Source organism: Microtus oregoni, unplaced genomic scaffold, assembly GCF_018167655.1.
Source record: "Microtus oregoni isolate MIOR12 unplaced genomic scaffold, Mior012 000088F_ref0000325, whole genome shotgun sequence".
Taxonomy (NCBI): Eukaryota; Metazoa; Chordata; class Mammalia; order Rodentia; family Cricetidae; genus Microtus; species Microtus oregoni.
The window spans coordinates 2,423,066-2,441,266 of NW_024544555.1; the positions used below are offsets into that span (position 1 = coordinate 2,423,066).

At 38.4% G+C, this 18,201-nt stretch overlaps 1 protein-coding gene across 2 annotated transcripts in view; it reads left to right on the plus strand.

Moving 5' to 3' along the window:
- LOC121442245 (RNA-binding protein 27) overlaps positions 1-18,201 on the plus strand; it is a 72,821-nt gene that overhangs the window by 25,384 nt on the left and 29,236 nt on the right. For both annotated transcript variants that reach the window (XM_041643710.1, XM_041643712.1), the window contains exons 4-8: positions 5,369-5,460; positions 6,106-6,299; positions 6,924-7,184; positions 8,382-8,675; positions 13,101-13,235. In XM_041643710.1, coding sequence (XP_041499644.1) covers positions 5,369-5,460; positions 6,106-6,299; positions 6,924-7,184; positions 8,382-8,675; positions 13,101-13,235 — 976 coding nt within the window. The remainder of the gene's footprint in view (positions 1-5,368; positions 5,461-6,105; positions 6,300-6,923; positions 7,185-8,381; positions 8,676-13,100; positions 13,236-18,201) is intronic.

Consider the following 18,201-nt stretch of genomic DNA (forward strand, 5'->3'; position numbering starts at 1 on the left):
TCCCTGGTGAAATGGGAACCTCAATTGAAAAATGGCTCTATGCTAGTTCCAGGACAGGCACCCAAAACCACAGAGAACCCCTGCCTTGAAAATCAAAAACAAACAAATAAACATAAAACAAAATAAAAAATAAATAAAAGAAATAAGGCTCTATAAAATTTAGTTGTAGATGCACCACTGAGTGGGATTTGGTGGTACACACCTCTAATCCTAGCATTTGGCAGATAGATCTCTGTGAGTCTGAGGCCAGACTGGTCTACAGAGCAAGTGCCAGAACAAGCTCCAAAGCTGCACAGAGAGAACCCCTGTCTTGAAAAAAAAAATAATAATCCAGCTGTAGACAAGCCTGTAGGACATTTTCATAATTAGCGATGGTTGGGGAGGACCCAGCCCATTGTGGGTTGGTACCACCCCTGGGATGGTGGTCCTAAGTTCTATAAGAAAGCAGACTGAGCAATCCATGTTGAACAAGATAGTAAACAGCACTCCACCATAGCCTCTGCATCCATTTTTATCTCTAGGTTCCTACCCTGTCTTTCTTCATTGATATATTATGATGTAGAAGTGTAAGCCAAGTAAACCTTTTCCTTCCCCAAATTGCTTTTGGTCATGGTGTTTCATTACAGCATAGTAACCCTAACTAAGATGGATCTCCTGGAACTAGAATTATAGTAGTTATAAGCTGCCATATGAGTTCGGGGAACTGAACCTGGGTCCTATGCAAGAGTAGCTCTTAATTGCTGTCTATCTCTCTCTGACTCCTGTTTTTCAACTTTTAAATTTTACTTTATTCTACAAACGGAATGACTTAAAAATCTTTTATTTATAAATAATTGTAAATTTACATCAGAATTATCCAGGTAGCACCCACAGCATTCATGATGCCTGCCTAAATGTGTTATTGAGGATTTGCCCCATATACTTTCATTATATGCTCACACCACATTTTTTTTTTAAAGTCATTGCTCTCATAAACCATAGCCCTTTATCTCTTTGCAATTTCTAGGAATAAGAATTTTTTTAAGGAGCTGGAGATTAAGCTTAGTTTATAGAGTGCTGGTCAAACACCTGTAAACAGAGACTATTCATTTGTTTCCTGGTTGCCCAGACCCGAATAATCACACAAAAACTTTATTAATTACAACACTAGGCATGTTCCTAGCTAACTCTTATATCTTGAATTAACCCATTTCTATTCATTTGTGTATCGCCACAAGGTGGCCTACTGGTAACATTCTAGTGTCTGTCTCAGCAAGCTACGGGAGCATCTCCTTGACTTTGCCTACTCTATATATCTGTTTGGATTTCCCGCCTGGCTTTACTCTGCTAAGCTATTGGCTGAAACAGCTTCTTACCTGCCTCAAATAACTACAAAGATTTGTGTCTGAACACTAGTAACATATTAAATCATATTTGATGGTGTACATGCTTGTAATCCCAGCATTTGCGTGGCAGGGTTAGAGGAATCAGAAGTTTATTTGTCATCCTTGGCTATATAGTGAATTCAAGGACAATAAATAGGATGAAACAAGGGATACATGACATCTTGTCTCAATAAAAAGCTGGAGAGATTGTTCAGTTGGTAAAGTGCTTGCTCTGTAAACATGGGGGCCATTTAGATTCTGTCCCCCCCCCCCCTTTACAAAACCCTAGCTGTTATGCCTATAACACTAGTAACCTGGAGGATGCCTGGAGCTTGCTGGATACCAGTCTGGTGGTACCAGTGAGCTCCAGGTTTAGAGAGAGCCTGTATCAAAGAATAAGGTGGGGAGTCATAGAGGAATATACCAGACATAGACTTTTAGCCTCTACATTTATACACTCATGTGGTATCCCCACCTGTGTACACACACACATACACACACATGCTTTAGGATAACTATAGCACCATTATCAGTTTCAATATATTTAATTTTGATGTCATGTACTATTTCAGTTTTATTAGTTTACCCAGCAGTGTTCCTTATTTATAGTCTGTTCTTTTCCTTTTGTATGGAATCATTCTGGGATTTGTGTGTTGTTTAGTTGTCATTTCTGATTCACTTTAAATATTTTTTGAGATTTATTTTTGTTTTGCGTATGGGTGTTTTGCCTCCATGTATGTCTGTACCATGTGTATGTGGTGCCTGAAGAGAGTATTGGAGCCCTTGAAACTTGAGTTAAAGACAGTTAGCCATCATGTGGGTACTGAGAATCAAACTCAGGTCCTCTGGAAGAGCAGCCAGTGCTATTAATCAAATACTATATAACTGAACTGATCTGACAAAATGTGACTTTTAAATTAAGATCAGCTTAGACTATATCACTTACTTTGTTCTTACATGGTGCTCCATAATTTTTTTATGTATACTTTTTAAAATTATTATTTTATGTGTTTGGGTATTCTGCCTACATGTATGTCTGTACACCATGTGAATATAGTGAATATAGTGAATATATTCCCTCAGAGGCAAGAAGAGGGTGTTGGGTCCTCTGGGACTGGAGTTACAGGCGGTTTGAGTTGCCTTGTGGGTGCTCTGAATTGAACCCAAGTTCTCTGGAAGAATAACCAGTGCTTTTAACCACTGAGCAATCTCTCCAGTCCCCAACGTACATTTTTTTGAGGCAGGGTTTCATGCAGGCCTTGAACTCCTGATTTGTCTGCCTCCACTTTCCAAATGCTAGGCTTCAAGGTGTATACTGCTGAGCCTGGCTCAAAAAGTCTTTAAAAAGTAGGCTAGTGAGGTTTTTGGTGTCTTTTCAAGCAGGAAAAATGGAGATCTTCCTTGCATATAGTACAAAAATTTTTCTTTCGTGCTTTATGGTATATAATTTATGATATTTGGTATAGGTTAAATGTTTTATAACATTTTTTTAATGACAGCCTTTTTCTATAATCAGATCAGGTATTCACTGACTTAGGAGAATCTGTTTCAATGACAATTGATTTGAATATTAACAAAAGTGATACTCACTTGGAGTTGAAGAGATGAGGGCTCAGTTGATAGAGCATTGCCATTCTTCGTAAGCTTCCCAACTCCCACATTAGATGGTACACCTGCAACTCCAGCTCTAGGGAACCTTCTAGCCTCTCCAGGTACCATCCACTCATATGGGACATATTCATATATGCAGGAACTCACACAAAAATAAATCTTCTTTAAAAATTCTATTTTGTCTTAAAAGAAGAGTTAAAAAAAATCATTACTAAGTTCCATTTGGAGTATCTTTGTAATAAATCCTAATTTTGAAAACTGAAAAGTGGCTAATATGATTGGCAGTTGTCTGGTACTTCTTGTCCCTAAGATTTGTGATTACTGGTATAAACACTAGCTCATACAGCTACACGTAAATGTAAAGGTTGAATTCCTCATCCGCTCAGTTGCTGCTTTTACAGTGAATGACTTGGTCAGAAACAAATCTCAGGATTAGTCATCTTAACTTCTTGAGCCTCAGCTGCATTGTACTGCCAGTTGTATTTATAATTAGATTATTGGCCACAGGGGAAACAGGCAAGAGAATTTGGACCATTGACACAGCTCATCCTGGTGCTGAAAAACAATAGAAGATGTGTGCTGTAGTTTATGCTGCATACAGCATTTGTTCCTTTTTACCAAACTTCCCAAGATTTTAATTTGTGAAGAAACCCTATTTGTTCTTTGGGGTTTTTATTATCTAGATTCAGCTTGTTGCTTCTTGGTGGATTAATGTATCATTATGTTCCTTGTAAATTGCTAGAGGAAATGGACTTTTGGATCCAGCTGGATGAGTGTGTATAGTCTCTGCTGTCATATTGTGGCTGCCATTACTATGCTGTCTGCATTTTCTTAAATTGTTTCCTTCTGGTCCATTCACTCATTTTCTGATTTTGATATTAATAAGTAAGAAGCTTATGCATTATCTGGAAATTAGTTTAGTTCTTAAAAATTTGATTCATTTGTATGTGGTGCTGAGAATCACAAACCCAAAGCCTTGTGCTTGCTATGCAGGCATTCTGCTACTGAGCTAGGCCCCGGGCTCCCCGCCCCCCCCCCTTTTTGTTTTGTTTGTTTGTTTTAATTTTGAGGGTCTTATGATATCCAAGGTTGCCTTGAATTCATGATTCTTCTGTCTTAGTCTCCAAAGTGCTCAATAGGATTGCTTTTGCATGTTTACCATACCTGGCCCAAACTAACTTACTTATTCTGATTTGAGACAAGCTCTTGCTAGATAGACTGGGCTGGGTTTCAGGCTTGCACAGCCACCACAGCCCAAACTTTATTAATTAAGTTTTGTTTATTTTATATTTTTGGTTTTTTGAGGCAGGGTCTCTTTTATTCCTGGCTGTTCTGAATCTTGATATGTAAACCAGGCCAGCCTCAAATCACAGAGATCCGCCTGCCTTTCTCTCTCCAGTGCTGGGATTAAAGGGTGTGCACCACAATTCCCAGTTTTATTGTTGTTTGAAATTAAGAAGATATAAACTATTGTATTGTATTGTCCTTAATGATTGCTAGTTATCCAGTCTTGGTTTAGAGAATGACATGCTTATTCTTATAATACAGTTATCTATTCTAAGTCAACATCAAAGTTGGCATGCTGCTTTTAAAAAAATACATATTACTATTTTTTTAAAAAAATTAAAATATAAAAGCCTTGTTGTTTAGCTCTGGGGGGGCAGGAACTCATTATATTGATAGGCTAGCTTTAACATTATCGGCAGTCCTTCTGCCTCAGCCCTTTCAAATGTAGAGGTGACAAGTATGAGCTACCAGACCTGACTTTTTTTTTTTTTTTTAAAGACAGGGCTTTAAACATAATAATAAAGACAGGTTGGCCTTAAACATAATAATCTTTTTGTCTCAATCATGTGATTGTACCACCAAAGCCAGGCAACATACCCTGTTTTGAATTAATGTGAGCCTGCTTTTTACTTTTTTTTTTTGTTTTGGAAATGGCTTAAAACAGAATGTTAAGTACATATCTAATGATCTGTCAATAAATGATATAACTTGAGTGTTTATCTTTGTTTTTGAGGGGAGGGGTGAGTTTTCTTTTGTTTGTTTTGAGACAGGGTCTTGGGATGCCCCACCTTTACCTCTTAGTTGTTGGAATTACAAGTGTGTGGGGCCAGAGTCAGGCCACAGCATTCAGTATATTTATGCCCTCTCTTATACTAGAAAGAGTTATCGTTTATCTGAGTTTTATAATTTATAGAGAAACTGGTCTCTTTTGGGATGGGGTTTTTGAGACAAGGTTTCTCTGTCTCTCTCTGGCTGTCCTGGAACTCACTCTGTATAACAGGCTGGCTTAGAACTCACAAGTATCTGCCTGCCTCTGCCTTCTGATTAAAGGTGTATGCAACCATTGCCCAGCAAGGAGCTGATCTTATTTTTAACAAATCTCACAGGTATTTCAAGAGCCAGCAGAAGAAGAACGAGATGGTAGAAAGAAGAAATATCCTAGTCCCCAGAAGAGTCGTTCAGAATCCAGTGAGCGAAGGTTTGTATTTGTCTCTGAATAGTAAGATATGAAAGTCGTTTCAGTGTGCAAAGTTAGTTGCATAGCATTAATGGTTTTTGTCCCAATGTCCTCTAAAGCAACAAGGGTAAGAGTGTTGCCTTCTTTCCATTCTGTCTTTTGCTGTTGTCTTAGCTTCTGTGTCTGAAAAACAGTCATTATTTGCTTTCCCCAAGAGCACAGGGGTGGGAGCAGTCTCCTCCGAGAATTATAATGAAGTGTTCCATTTGTTTAGGGGTGCTCCGTGTTAAAATTGTTCATGCTAGCATATGCCAAAAGAGGTATCGTTTGGCAGAAATGTTCACCTTTGCTCACAAGGTGGTCTTTGTTTAGGAAGACTTGTTTTGAGCCTTCTACTCTTTGTCTTTCTGATTTCTGTCTTCTCCCCCACTTTTCCTCATACCTTGGTTTTACCTCTTCTTTTTCGTTTCTCCCTACCCTGTGTTCTTGAAGTGGAAAGCCCTTCCCCCTTTTAATAATGGTTAGAAGAATTAGTGGTAGTTTTGAGGCATTCTAAAATAGACATTATGAATTGTGGTGACTTAAAGAGAGTATTTTATTCTCTGGACTTGCGTACAGATCTCATTTCTAGAGTCTACGTATGGCTTTTATATCTGTGTATTATAGGACTCGTGAGAAGAAAAGAGAAGATGGCAAGTGGAGAGACTATGAGCGGTACTACGAGCGGAATGAGCTGTATCGTGAGAAGTATGACTGGAGAAGGGGCAGGAGCAAGAGCCGGAGTAAGAGCCGAGGCTTGAGTCGGAGTAGGAGCCGCAGCAGGGGCCGCAGCAAAGACCGAGATCCAAACAGGAGTGTTGGTGAGTAGGCGACAGCCCCCAAAGCTTACTTGACAGAGGTGGGAGAAATGGGAAAACTGGAATTGTCTCCAAAAGCTGGATATTGATCTCTTACAAAGACAGTGCTAATCTTGTATACCCTTGGAATTAAGGCCATTTTTAAAAGTTATTCCTAAATTATTATAGTATATGTATATATATATATGTATGTATATATATATAAAGATTTAAATCATTTTTATAATTGATACAAATGTCTTTTTAATTAGTGACTGACAACAGCACTTGAGTATAAAAAGGTTGTCTTTTGTTTTGTTGGTTTTCCCTGAAAGTAATTGAATTGACTTGCTATGAGGTTGCCCAGTGTTTATAAAAAGAAAAATACTAAAATGCCAGTGGGAAAACTGACCTATCTCTGTCAGTGCCCTTGTTGGTGATAGTGTAAAACCTGTTTTCACAAGTCTGTTGAGATATGCCGAGGTGGCAATGTTCCTGCTTTTAGAATATGCTACTAGTGAATGTGCTTAGGGTGTGGATCTTTCAGTAAGTGTAGGCTGATGTTTTCAGCATTGTTGATCTGAGAGAAGTGTAGTTTAAATATGTAAATATGTGACCTCTCTTGTTTTCTTTCTCTCTCTAAAACAGAACACAGGGAAAGATCAAAGTTTAAGAGTGAAAGAAATGACCTGGAGAGCTCCTATGTGCCTGTGTCTGCTCCTCCTGCAAACTCTTCTGAGCAGTACTCCTCTGGGGCACAGTCTATTCCCAGCACTGTCACTGTGATCGCACCTGCTCACCATTCTGAAAACACAACCGAGAGCTGGTCTAATTACTATAACAATCATAGCTCTTCCAATTCTTTTGGTCGAAACCCACCACCAAAGAGGCGCTGCAGAGATTATGATGGTAAAGATTGCCTTCTCTTTGTATGTGCTGTTCCCATCTAGGAAAGCAAGTGTTGCAGATATGGCATGGGTGCTCCTCAGCAATTTGCCTTACTTTATTTATGTGAATACTGGTGTTTTCTTAATACACCATGTGTTTTCACTTACAGTTTCTTGAAAATAACTCCATACTGACATGTAAAGAACTTCCTTCGTTGTTTTTGAGGCTCTTCTGTAGTATTCTATATGTATGAAAATATGTTTAACCCATTTATCATAAATATGCACTTAGGTCCTTTCTAGCATTTTCAGTTATAAGCAGTTCTACAATAAATAGCCTTGTTTACCTTGCCTTATAGAAATTTAATGTTAAAATCTTGTTTAAATTGATGAATACTATACATAGTTATAGCATACAACAAGATTTCAGCACATGTATACTGTATATAGTAATCAAATCAGGGTAACTAGCATGTTTATAACCTCAAACTTATTTCTTGATGTTGGGAATGCTCATGATCTTCTCTATCAACTATTTGAAAACAATTGCCAACTATAATTATTTTGTTGTATCTAGAACATTATGATTCATTTCTTCTATCTACTTGAGTATTTTTAATTTAAGCCATATATATATCAAGAATGGTCACTTTAAAATAATACTGTGAAATAGATCATTGAAATAAATGATTAGTTTAAGACTTTTATTCCTTTCTATCAAACCTTTGGTAAATGGACATTTGGTAAACTATCTAGTTTTTTTATTATTTAAAAAACCCTAAAACCTTTTTTTTTTTGAAATGAGTATCTTGTTATGTAGCCAAGACTTCCCTCACATATGCATGTAACTCAGGCTGGCCTCAAACTTGCAATCCTCCTGCCTCAGCCTCTAGAGTGCTAGGACTACAGGAGTCACTACCACACTTATTTTTTTTATAAAAATTTAACAATTTGGTTAATCTATAGTAGCCACTTAGTAGCCTGTGTGTTGTAAAATTTCAATACGTCATAATCTCAGAGAGCACAGACTGTGCTTGCCTCTACCTCAAGGTTGTATGGTCACTAACAGGCGAGCCCTAAGGAGATTGTTCCACGTCTTAGAAAAAAACTACAATGTAAATTAGGATGTTGAGTTTTCTGGAATTTGTTTTATTCTTTGAACTCTAAGTAGATCGTAATAAGGTTTTTGTTTTTGTTTCTTTAATTTTAATTCTTACAGAAAGAGGATTTTGTGTACTTGGTGACCTTTGTCAGTTTGATCATGGAAATGATCCTCTAGTTGTTGATGAAGTTGCTCTGCCAAGTATGATTCCTTTCCCACCCCCTCCTCCTGGGCTTCCTCCTCCACCACCTCCCGGAATGTTAATGCCTCCAATGCCAGGTCCAGGCCCAGGCCCTGGTCCTGGCCCTGGTCCTGGTCCCGGCCCAGGCCCAGGCCCTGGCCATAGTATGAGACTTCCTGTTCCTCAAGGACATGGTCAGCCTCCACCTTCTGTTGTGCTTCCCATACCAAGTAAGTATGTGTTGGTTGAATCTTGTTTTTTTTTTTTTTTTTTTTTTTGATGAGTTGTATTTAGAAGACCCTCATCCCTTTTGCTAACTATTAAAATGCTTGAAAAACAGTAATGGAATGTGAAATATACTTCCATAGTTAAGATGTTCTTACTTTCTGCCATTTTTTTTTTTTGTACCTGCAGTGTGCCCATTGTCTGTAGTAGCCTACCTTGTGTTGACCTGGAGACAAAACCCTGTTAGTATATTAAGATGTTAGCAAAGAAACATGCTGGGAGGTTTATGGATTTTTCTTAGTATTTAAAGAAAAGCTCTTTAAGAATATTAAAATAATGAGATTTTTTTAAAATTATAGACTCTTTAGAGGATGAATATTAATTTAGGCAATATTTGTCTAATTGCCCTCAGTGATTACCTATTCAGTCAACTTTGATTAATTCTCATTATAGTGTTTTGGGTTGATTTGGGTTTTTTGTTTGTTTCGTTTTTTTTTTGAGACAGGGTTCTCTGTGTAACAGTCCTGGCTGTCCTGGAACTCACTTTGTGGACCAGGATGGCCTTGAACTCACTTGAGATCCACCTGTCTCTGTCTCCCAAGTGCTGGGATTACAGGCATGCACCACCATCACTAGATTTGAGTTGGTTTGTTTTTGTGGGAGTAAATTCTAAATGCCATGCCATCTTAACTGTGTATTTCCATGTGGATTTCTTTACTGAAAAAGACTTTGTGTTTTGTTTTTTTTAAATAGGCATTTATTGTAGCCACCCAAATCAAGAGTAAGAAATGTTTAAAAATGGCCATTTAAGTGCCTGGGAAGATGGCTTAATCAGTAAGAGTACTCGTTGTATAAGCATGAGGATCTGAGTTCAAAATCCCCTTTTAATGTGTTGACATTAAAAGCTAGACGTGGCTCTGTACCTGTAACTCATCTTTGAGGGTGTACAGTAGAGACAGGAGGATTGCTGGGGTTGTTGTCTGCCGGCCTAGCTGTGGGTTTAGTGAGAGAATCTAGAGGGAATAAGGTAGTTTGATACCATTCTCTGATCTCTGTATACATGCATGGTTGTGTGTATACCTAAATGCCTCCCACACAAACATAAGAAGTATTAGTGGTTGCTGTGGGTGTGTTTACCCGCACTCGGGAATCTGAGCAGATAATCAAGGTAAGGTTATGACTATAGCAAGAATAGGGATAAGACTAAATTTTTAAATTCAATTGGAAAAACTTACAGAATGAATTATTAATGTACATGTAAAGGTCTAAGAAAATATCTACTTACAGATATTTATCATTCCATTATTAAAGAGTAGCAAATTATTACCTTAAAAATTATTATCATTTAATTTAAGGAGTATTTCTCTGTTCCTGGTACTAGGAATAGAACTTAGGGCTTCACTTATGCCTAGGCCAGCACTCCCCACTCAGGTTTAGCCTCAGCCCCTTTCAATTTACTTTCATCAGGGTCTCACTAAGTTGTCCAGACTGGCTTTGAAGTAGTTGTAGTCCAGGCAGGCTTTGAACTTGAGATCTTCTTGTTGTATATAACCTTCTATGTAACCGAGATTCCAGGCCTGCATCATCTGGTTCTCTCTTTTTCTTCTCCCAGTTCTTGGGATTGAACCCACAACTTCATGCATTCTGGGCAAATTGTCAGCCTCTGAACTTTATCCCCAGCACCTATTTTCTTTTCTTTTTGTTTTTAAAGCACTTTATTTTAGGGCTGTGGTATAGCTCAGTACTATAGTGCTTGACTATGTGAGGACCTGATTTTTGTCCCCAGCATCAAAGCTATAACCAAAACAGTTAGGAAAAATAATTTAGCACAATCCTAACATATGCCCATCACTAAGCTTCCCTGTAGTAAAGTATGCAACACATTAAAGTTGGTACAAAGGATTGGCAGGATGACTCAGCAGGTAAGGTACTTGCTGTGTAAACCTGGATATCCAAGTTCAATCCTTAGAACACACACAAAAATAGGAAGAACTGAATACATAGATTTGTCTTCTGACCACCTCATGCGTGCTATGGCTAACCTACCCTTCATTAATAATAATAATAGTAATAATAATAATAATAAATAACAACAACGGTAATAATAACAACAACAGTAATCATAAAATGTGCCATGAAGTGGCTCAGCAAATCAAGGAGCTTGCCACCTTCATGACTTGAATTTCATCTATGGTATCTATGTGGTCAAAGGAGAACCAACTCCCTTAGTTTGTCCTCTGACCTCCACATGTATTCTGTGAGCTTACATACGTGGGTATACACACACACACACACACACACAATAAAAATTTAAAAGTTGCTAATAATATAAAAGGATTTAATAGAGTTTTTTTTTTTTTCAAGGTTTGCTTTTTGGGAATGGTGGTGCTGGGGATTACACCTCACAGGGCTCTACTTGTGCTTTGTGTCCTAGTTTTCTTTTTGTTGTTTTAATAAAATAGTGACTGAAACTGGGGTTTGGGAGTAAAAAGGGTTTGTTTCAGTATAGAGCTTACAATCAGTCCATCAGTGAGGAGAGCCAAGGCAGAACTGTAGCAGAGACAAAGATGGAAAGCTCCATACTGGCCTGTTTCGCTACATTTCTTATACATCCCAAGACCAACAGTGGGTGGGGCCCTCCTACTCAATGAACAATCAGGAAACTTTCCATAGACATGCCCACAGACAAGTCTAGTGGAGGCAGTTCTCCGTTTAAGGGTCTCTCTTCCTAGGTCATTAGCTCGTTGTGAAGTTGAAAGAACTAACCACTACACTAGGCAAACACTTTACCATTGATCTCCAACCCGTAACTTAGCAACTGTGAATACTAAATATTGATTGAAGGGGATCAAGAGATAGCTTAGCAGTTAAGAGTAGTTGTTGCTCTTCCTGAGGACCTGGGTTCCATTTCCAGCACTCACATGGTAGCTCACAACCATTCATAACTAGTTCCAGGGGATCTGATGCCCTCTCCTACCTCTACAAGCACCTGGTACAATTTTATATGATGTACATACATGGACAAAAAATTGATACATGTAAGCTAATTAAGTCAATGTTAAAAAAAAGCTTAGAAAGAAAACACATTACTTCTACGATATGTGTTGAAGTGATTTTATTCTCTTCTTAAGCTTTTCTCTTTATTTACCTATTAAATTTAATTTGTTATTGGGATACTGGCAGTTGACCTCAGGATCTTGCAAATGCCAGGCAAACACCAGACATGGCTGTTGACTGAGCTTTCTGTTGTGCGGATCCCGCAGTCGTTAAGTCCCAAAGAAATCACACAGAGGTCTACATTAATTATAAACTGATTGGCCTAGTATCGCAGGCCTATTAACTCTTATAACTTATATTAGCCCATAATTCTTGTCTGTGTTAGCAACATGGCTTGGTACCTTATTCGGCGAGGTAGTCACATCTTGCTTCTTCTGCATCTGGATCAAGACTGCAGACTGCACTCCCTCTTCTCAGCATTCTCGTTGCCCTGTCTCTACTTCCTGTCTGGCTACTGGCCAATCAAAATTGAGAGGATAAAAGTCCATTGTCCCATAGCACACGGCCACTGAGCTACATACATCCTTACAATCCTTAATCCCCTATTTTAGAAATGGGGATCTTAAACTTCTGATCTGCCTCCACTTGCAATTACAGACAATTACATGTCATTATGCTGGGCTTCAAATCAAAGTTTTGTTCCTGTTAAGCAAGCACTCCATCATCTGAACTATATCTCCAACCTAACCCTTCACTTTAAAAAAAAAAATTTTTTTTTTAATTTTTATTTCTTTTGGTGACAGAATCTCTGTATAATTCTGGCTGGCCTGGAACTCCTATGTAGGCCAGACTGGCCTTGAACTCACAGAGGTCTGCTTGTCTCTGCCTCTCAAGTGCTGGAATTAAAGGCGCAAGCAACCATGGCCCAGCCTCACTGTATCTTTTTCCATTGTATTCACAACTGCAAATTCATAAGTATGTTTATTGCTCACTTAATGCTTAAGCCATCTACTGTTCCTTACGTCCTTTCTGCCATCCTCATGTCTGCCTGCAGTGACACCTACTCCTGCTTTCCTTCATTTGTGATAAGCCTTGCCTGTTGGAGAACTAAGACTGTCATCAGGATTGGTTTTTTTTGTTTTTTTAAATATTTATTTGTTTGTTTATTTATTTATTATGTATACAATATTCTGTCTGTATGCCTGAAGGCCAGAAGAGGGCGCCAGACCTCTTTACAGATGGTTGTGAGCCACCATGTGGTTGCTGGGAATTGAACTCAGGACCTTTGGAAGAGCAGGCAATGCTCTTAACCACTGAGCCATCTCTCCAGCCCTGTCATCAGGATTGTTAAGTTTGAATAAATTAGTATTAGTATCATGCTCTTACTAGTAATTATTTATCATGTACTTGTTATTTTTCTTGGTATTCTATAGGACCTCCCATTTCACAGTCAAGCTTAATAAACAGCCGTGACCAGCCTGGGACAAGTGCAGTGCCCAATCTTGCACCAGTGGGAGCAAGACTACCTCCTCCTTTACCCCAGAACCTCCTTTATACAGTATCAGAAAGTAAGTAAATGTCACTTCAAGAAATTCTTAGTTTTTTTTTTTTTTAATTAAACACATCAGTTTTTCATACACATGAAGATGATGGACAGTAAGTGGAGTGTCACCTGCAGTTATGGCTTTTGGGCCTAGTAGGACAGGGGCAGGGTATTTTTCTGTGTTCTGATGAAGACTCTTGTGTGTAGCTTCTAGGAATGCAGCCTGTAAAGGATGGCAGTCCAGACTGGGCCATGTACAATTCCAGTACCTTACCGTGAGCTGCTGAGTGTAGCTTTCCATCCAGTCATACAATTCTGGTTTAAGGCTGGGGTCTTGTGGTTTTGGCTGCAACTCTGTGGTGTCATTTCTACCTGACCTGGTGTTCGCATGATGTCTAGGGCAGTCTGGGGACTTGGAGGGAGATAAACTGAACCAAAATGTGTTTTTGATGGGTTGTCAAGATGGTGGATAAAAGGCAGTTGCCATCAAACCTCAGAACCTGAGTTTGATCCCTGGGTCCTACATGGTGGAAGGAGAAAAGGGACTCTTTTCAAGTTGTCCTCTGATCTCCACACATGCATTGTGGCACTGTGTGATACACCAAAATTGCTATTCTTGCTGGGCAGTGGTGGCACACATCTTTAATCCCAGCACTTGGGAGGCAGATGCAGGTGGATCTCTGAGTTCACGGCCAGTCCAGTCTGTGTAGGAGTTCTAAGACAGTCAGAGCTGTTACACAGAGAAACCCTGTCTCAAGGTGGTGGGGGAGAAGAAAGCTTATTATTGTGGGATGCATAGCAAACACAAAGCAACTATGTCATGGCTGTATTTTAATTTTGTGTGCTGGGTGGGGAGAAGCAAGGAGCCCTCTGCTGCTGTACACTGGCAGTATAGAGTCTCTTCATAATGACTGCTTCAGTCACAGCATTGTACTTTTGCTAATGTCTAAAACATGTCGCCTGTCTTCTAAGAAGTGTACAAGAATCAGGTAAAATATGTCTAATAGTTGAAGTGAAGATAGAAAACATATAAATTAGTGTTTTAGCACATTTAAATATTTGTGTTTAATTTTAAATTGTTTCCTTTGATTTATACCTTTTAAAAAATCAAGTGCCTGGTTGATTTTGTTTATTTTTTCAAGACAAGATTTCTCTGTGTAGTCTTGGCTGTCTTAGAACTGGTCCTCTAGACCAGACTGCCTCGAACTCAGAGATCCGCCTGCCCTTGTCTCCTGAGTGCTGGGATTACCCAACCTGGCTTGATATATATACACACATACATATGTACATAAATATATGTAATTTTTAAAGGTGTCTTTTAGAAATATATTTTAAAAGTTAATTAAGCCAGGCATGATGGAGTACTCCTATAAATCCCAGCACTTGGGAGGTAGAGGCAGGAGGATCAAGAGTTCATGGCCAATCTCAGCCACATAGCAAGTATGAGGCTGCCATGGGCGACTCGAGCCACTGTCTCAAAAAACCAAAAGCAATCAAAAAAGTGGTTGTTTTACATTGTCAGAATATGAGCTTTCCTTTACAGAAGTGATGGTATGTTTGTTTTTTGGTATATCCATGCTTATAAATTTGCTTTACCTTGGAAATGTTTCCTCATTTCTTCCATGTTGCAGAGGCAAGCACGTAAAGTAGTTGGGCCTAGTTTAAGATCCTGGTGCTTTTCTCCTTTTCTCTCATCTTCTCTCTTCTTCATGTAGGCCAAGTTAATTCACTTTTGTACTTAAGTGAAACTAATGTTATTTCATTTCTTCTTCTGAAGAAAAATGAATTTATATTCCTGTAAGGCATCTAACATGTCTTTGGCATCTAGTAACCTGTAAAGGATTAATTATATTCTATGTAGTTACTATTTTCTTGTCAGATTTCAACCTCTCAGAATAAAGCCTACACTTAAATCTCGGCCTTTACTCTTGTCTTTGTTGTTGGGTACAATATCCAAGCACTCATGTTGACATTGTCGTATGACTGACACATTGCTACCCCACCCCTCATAAATGATAGTAGGCTTGCATGGGTCTCTAGCATGCAAGGAAGCCCCAACCTTGCTTTGCTTTTTAAAAAACCTCATTCATCAAGATCCTTTGAAGTTTTTCCTTCACTATATTTCCACCAGAACCTCTCCTTTTATTCACATTTGGCTTGCTGCGCATTTGGATCCTTGGACACCATTATGCTTCTTTAGGCCCCTTCGCCAAGGTATAGCACATAATGTTGAGTGAATACCCCTCAGGCTTTGTCATGAGAACTCTTCATTGGTTAGCTAATGAATCGTCAGAGACTCCTGATTTACTTCTTCTTCCCTAATCTTTTTCCAGCTTGAATAGTGACCATGCTCCTGCTGTGACTCAACTTGCCCTTTCTTCTTTCCTGATGCATATGTGCTTTCTCTTCTGCTTCAAGGTTCAAGTCTAAGTAGTTGAGAAATACTCATCTCCTGTTTCGCATTCTTACTTAACATGTAAGCATTTGTTTCATAGTAGTGCGTACTTAAATATAGGTCTGTTTGATTTTCCATTTATGAATATAAATCAGAAATTTATCTGACATTTTCTCCTGGTCTTCTGATTTTTCTCATAGTCTCCTGATTTTTAACTTCTTAACAGTACAGCTTTGTTTTGTTGTTGCTATCAGTGTTTTAACTTATGGGAAATAACAATAGACATAAAAATGAAGAAATATTAGAACAACCTCAGGTATGTGCAGTATAGCAAAGGGCCCTGTACCTTTTATCCAGCTTCAGTAGTGACCAGTGTGCCGGTTAACTCTTTAGCATTTCTGTTAGTCAGCTCTTAACAGTTAAAAGTGACTTTTGTTCTTAAAACCTAAATTTATTGCAGTCTATGGCATACTTTTATATTGTTAAATTTAGTGTTGAGTCACAGTAAAAATTCTGCTTTAAAAAAACTCTGGCAGTTATTCATTTGTTGTTATACCAAATTGTACATTATGACATACGCAGTAAATACTCTGTTTGGTGTTACTGAGACAGGGTTTTTCTACATATACCTGGCTCTTCTGGAACTCACTATGTAGACCAAACTGTCCTTGAACTCAGAGATCTACTTGCTCCTGCCTCCTAAGTTCTGGAATTAAAACACCATATTCAGGTGCCATTAATTTTTAAAAATTTAGCAGTTGCCAGTAATCCCAGTGACCTATCTTAATTAATATTCACAAATTCATAAAATATTTGTTCAGTGCTTACATGTGCCAGGCATCGTGGTAGATGCTAGGGAGTGAAGACGTGTAAGGTAACAGATTTCAGATGACTTAGCTCATGTCTTTAAAAGAAAGAGTATAATATTTTAGAACAAAATTCCAAACATTTTTTCCAGTCCTAAGACTATTAGGACAAATACAATTGTCAGATTCTTTGTCAGAATAGAGGACTGCATAGGAAAATATCTAGTATCATTATAATCTTAAAAATACACTTTAAGCCAGGTGGTGATTTTGCACTTCTTTTTTAATCCCAGCACTCAGGAGACAGAGGTAGGTGGTTCTCTGAGTTTCACGCCAGCCTGGTCTACAGAGTGTGTTTCAAGACAGCCAGGAGAAACCGTGTCTCAAACAAAACAAAACACAACCCCCAAAATTTAATACACAAAAGATAAAAATCTAAGAATAAAAGCAATCCTTTTAATAATTACCATTTTTGTTACTAAACTAGTAAATGCGATAATTTCGCATTGATATTTCTGGTTTACTACTTTATAGTCTTAGATGCTGTATCAGTGTTTATAAAGAGAATTGATTTGTTGACAAATAAAATGTTAATATTGAGCTGGGCAGTGGTGGCACACGCCTTTAATCCCAGGACTTGGGAGGTGGAGGCAGAGGCAGGCAGATCTCTGTGAGTTTGAGGCTAGCCTGGTTTCAAGAGCTAGTTCCAGGACAGGCACCAAAGCTACACAGAGAAACTCTGTCTTGAAAAAACAATATATATATATATATATATATATATATATATATATATATATGTTAAGTCACAACTGTGTCATTAAAGCAACTTTGTAAAATTTCTTCCTTTCTTAAAAGCCTATAATTTGATTCTTAAATATATAGGGAGGAACAGGGGAGACAGTTTAGTGAAGTAAGTATTGTGCAAGCCTGAGGATTTGGGTCCCTGATATCATGTATGAGTCAGCATAGCAGTGAGTGCCTGGAGCTCTAGTGCTGCAGGGGAGGAGATAGATGGCCATATTCCTGGAATTCATTACAGGTTCGGTGAAAGACCCTGTCTCAAAAATAAGAGGAAGGATGGGGATGTAGCTCAGTTAGTAGAATGCTTATCTACAGTGCATGAAGCCCTGATCTGCAGGCTCAGTACCACATAAAACCAGGAATGGTGGCACATGCCTGTAATCTGTGCACTTGTGAAGTAAAGGCATGAGCATCAGAAAATCAAGGCCATCCTCGTTTATATAGTACATTGGCAGCCAACTAGACACACATGAGAACCCATCTCATTTTTCAAAAGGAAAAAAGTAGAAAGCAAAGTAATATAGAAAGACGTTGGTGTCCTTGACTTCATATGCATATGCCCACATGAACATATACTACACATACAGTTTATAGAAAAAAAGTAAAACTCTCAAGATATGGTGTCTGATAAGCATCTAAGCATTTAAAACAGAATTTTTGGAACCAGATGAGATGGCTCAATGGGTAAAGGTGAAATGCCTGTCTACAAGCCTGGTGACTTAAGTTTGATTCTCAAGATCCATACATTGAATAGGAAGAGAAAGCCAATGTACGTTAACCAATACACATTTGCACATACACACATACAAACACACAAATAAATAGCTGTGATAAATTTTGTGATCAAATCATTATTAGTACATTGGTTTACAGTGGGAATCACCTGTAAAAAAGCTGAAAATTGGAGTTGCTTGGGGAGGTGCTCAAATGAATAAAGTATTCAATGTACAACTGTGAAAACTGGCAGACTACCTGAACAGGTAAAGCCA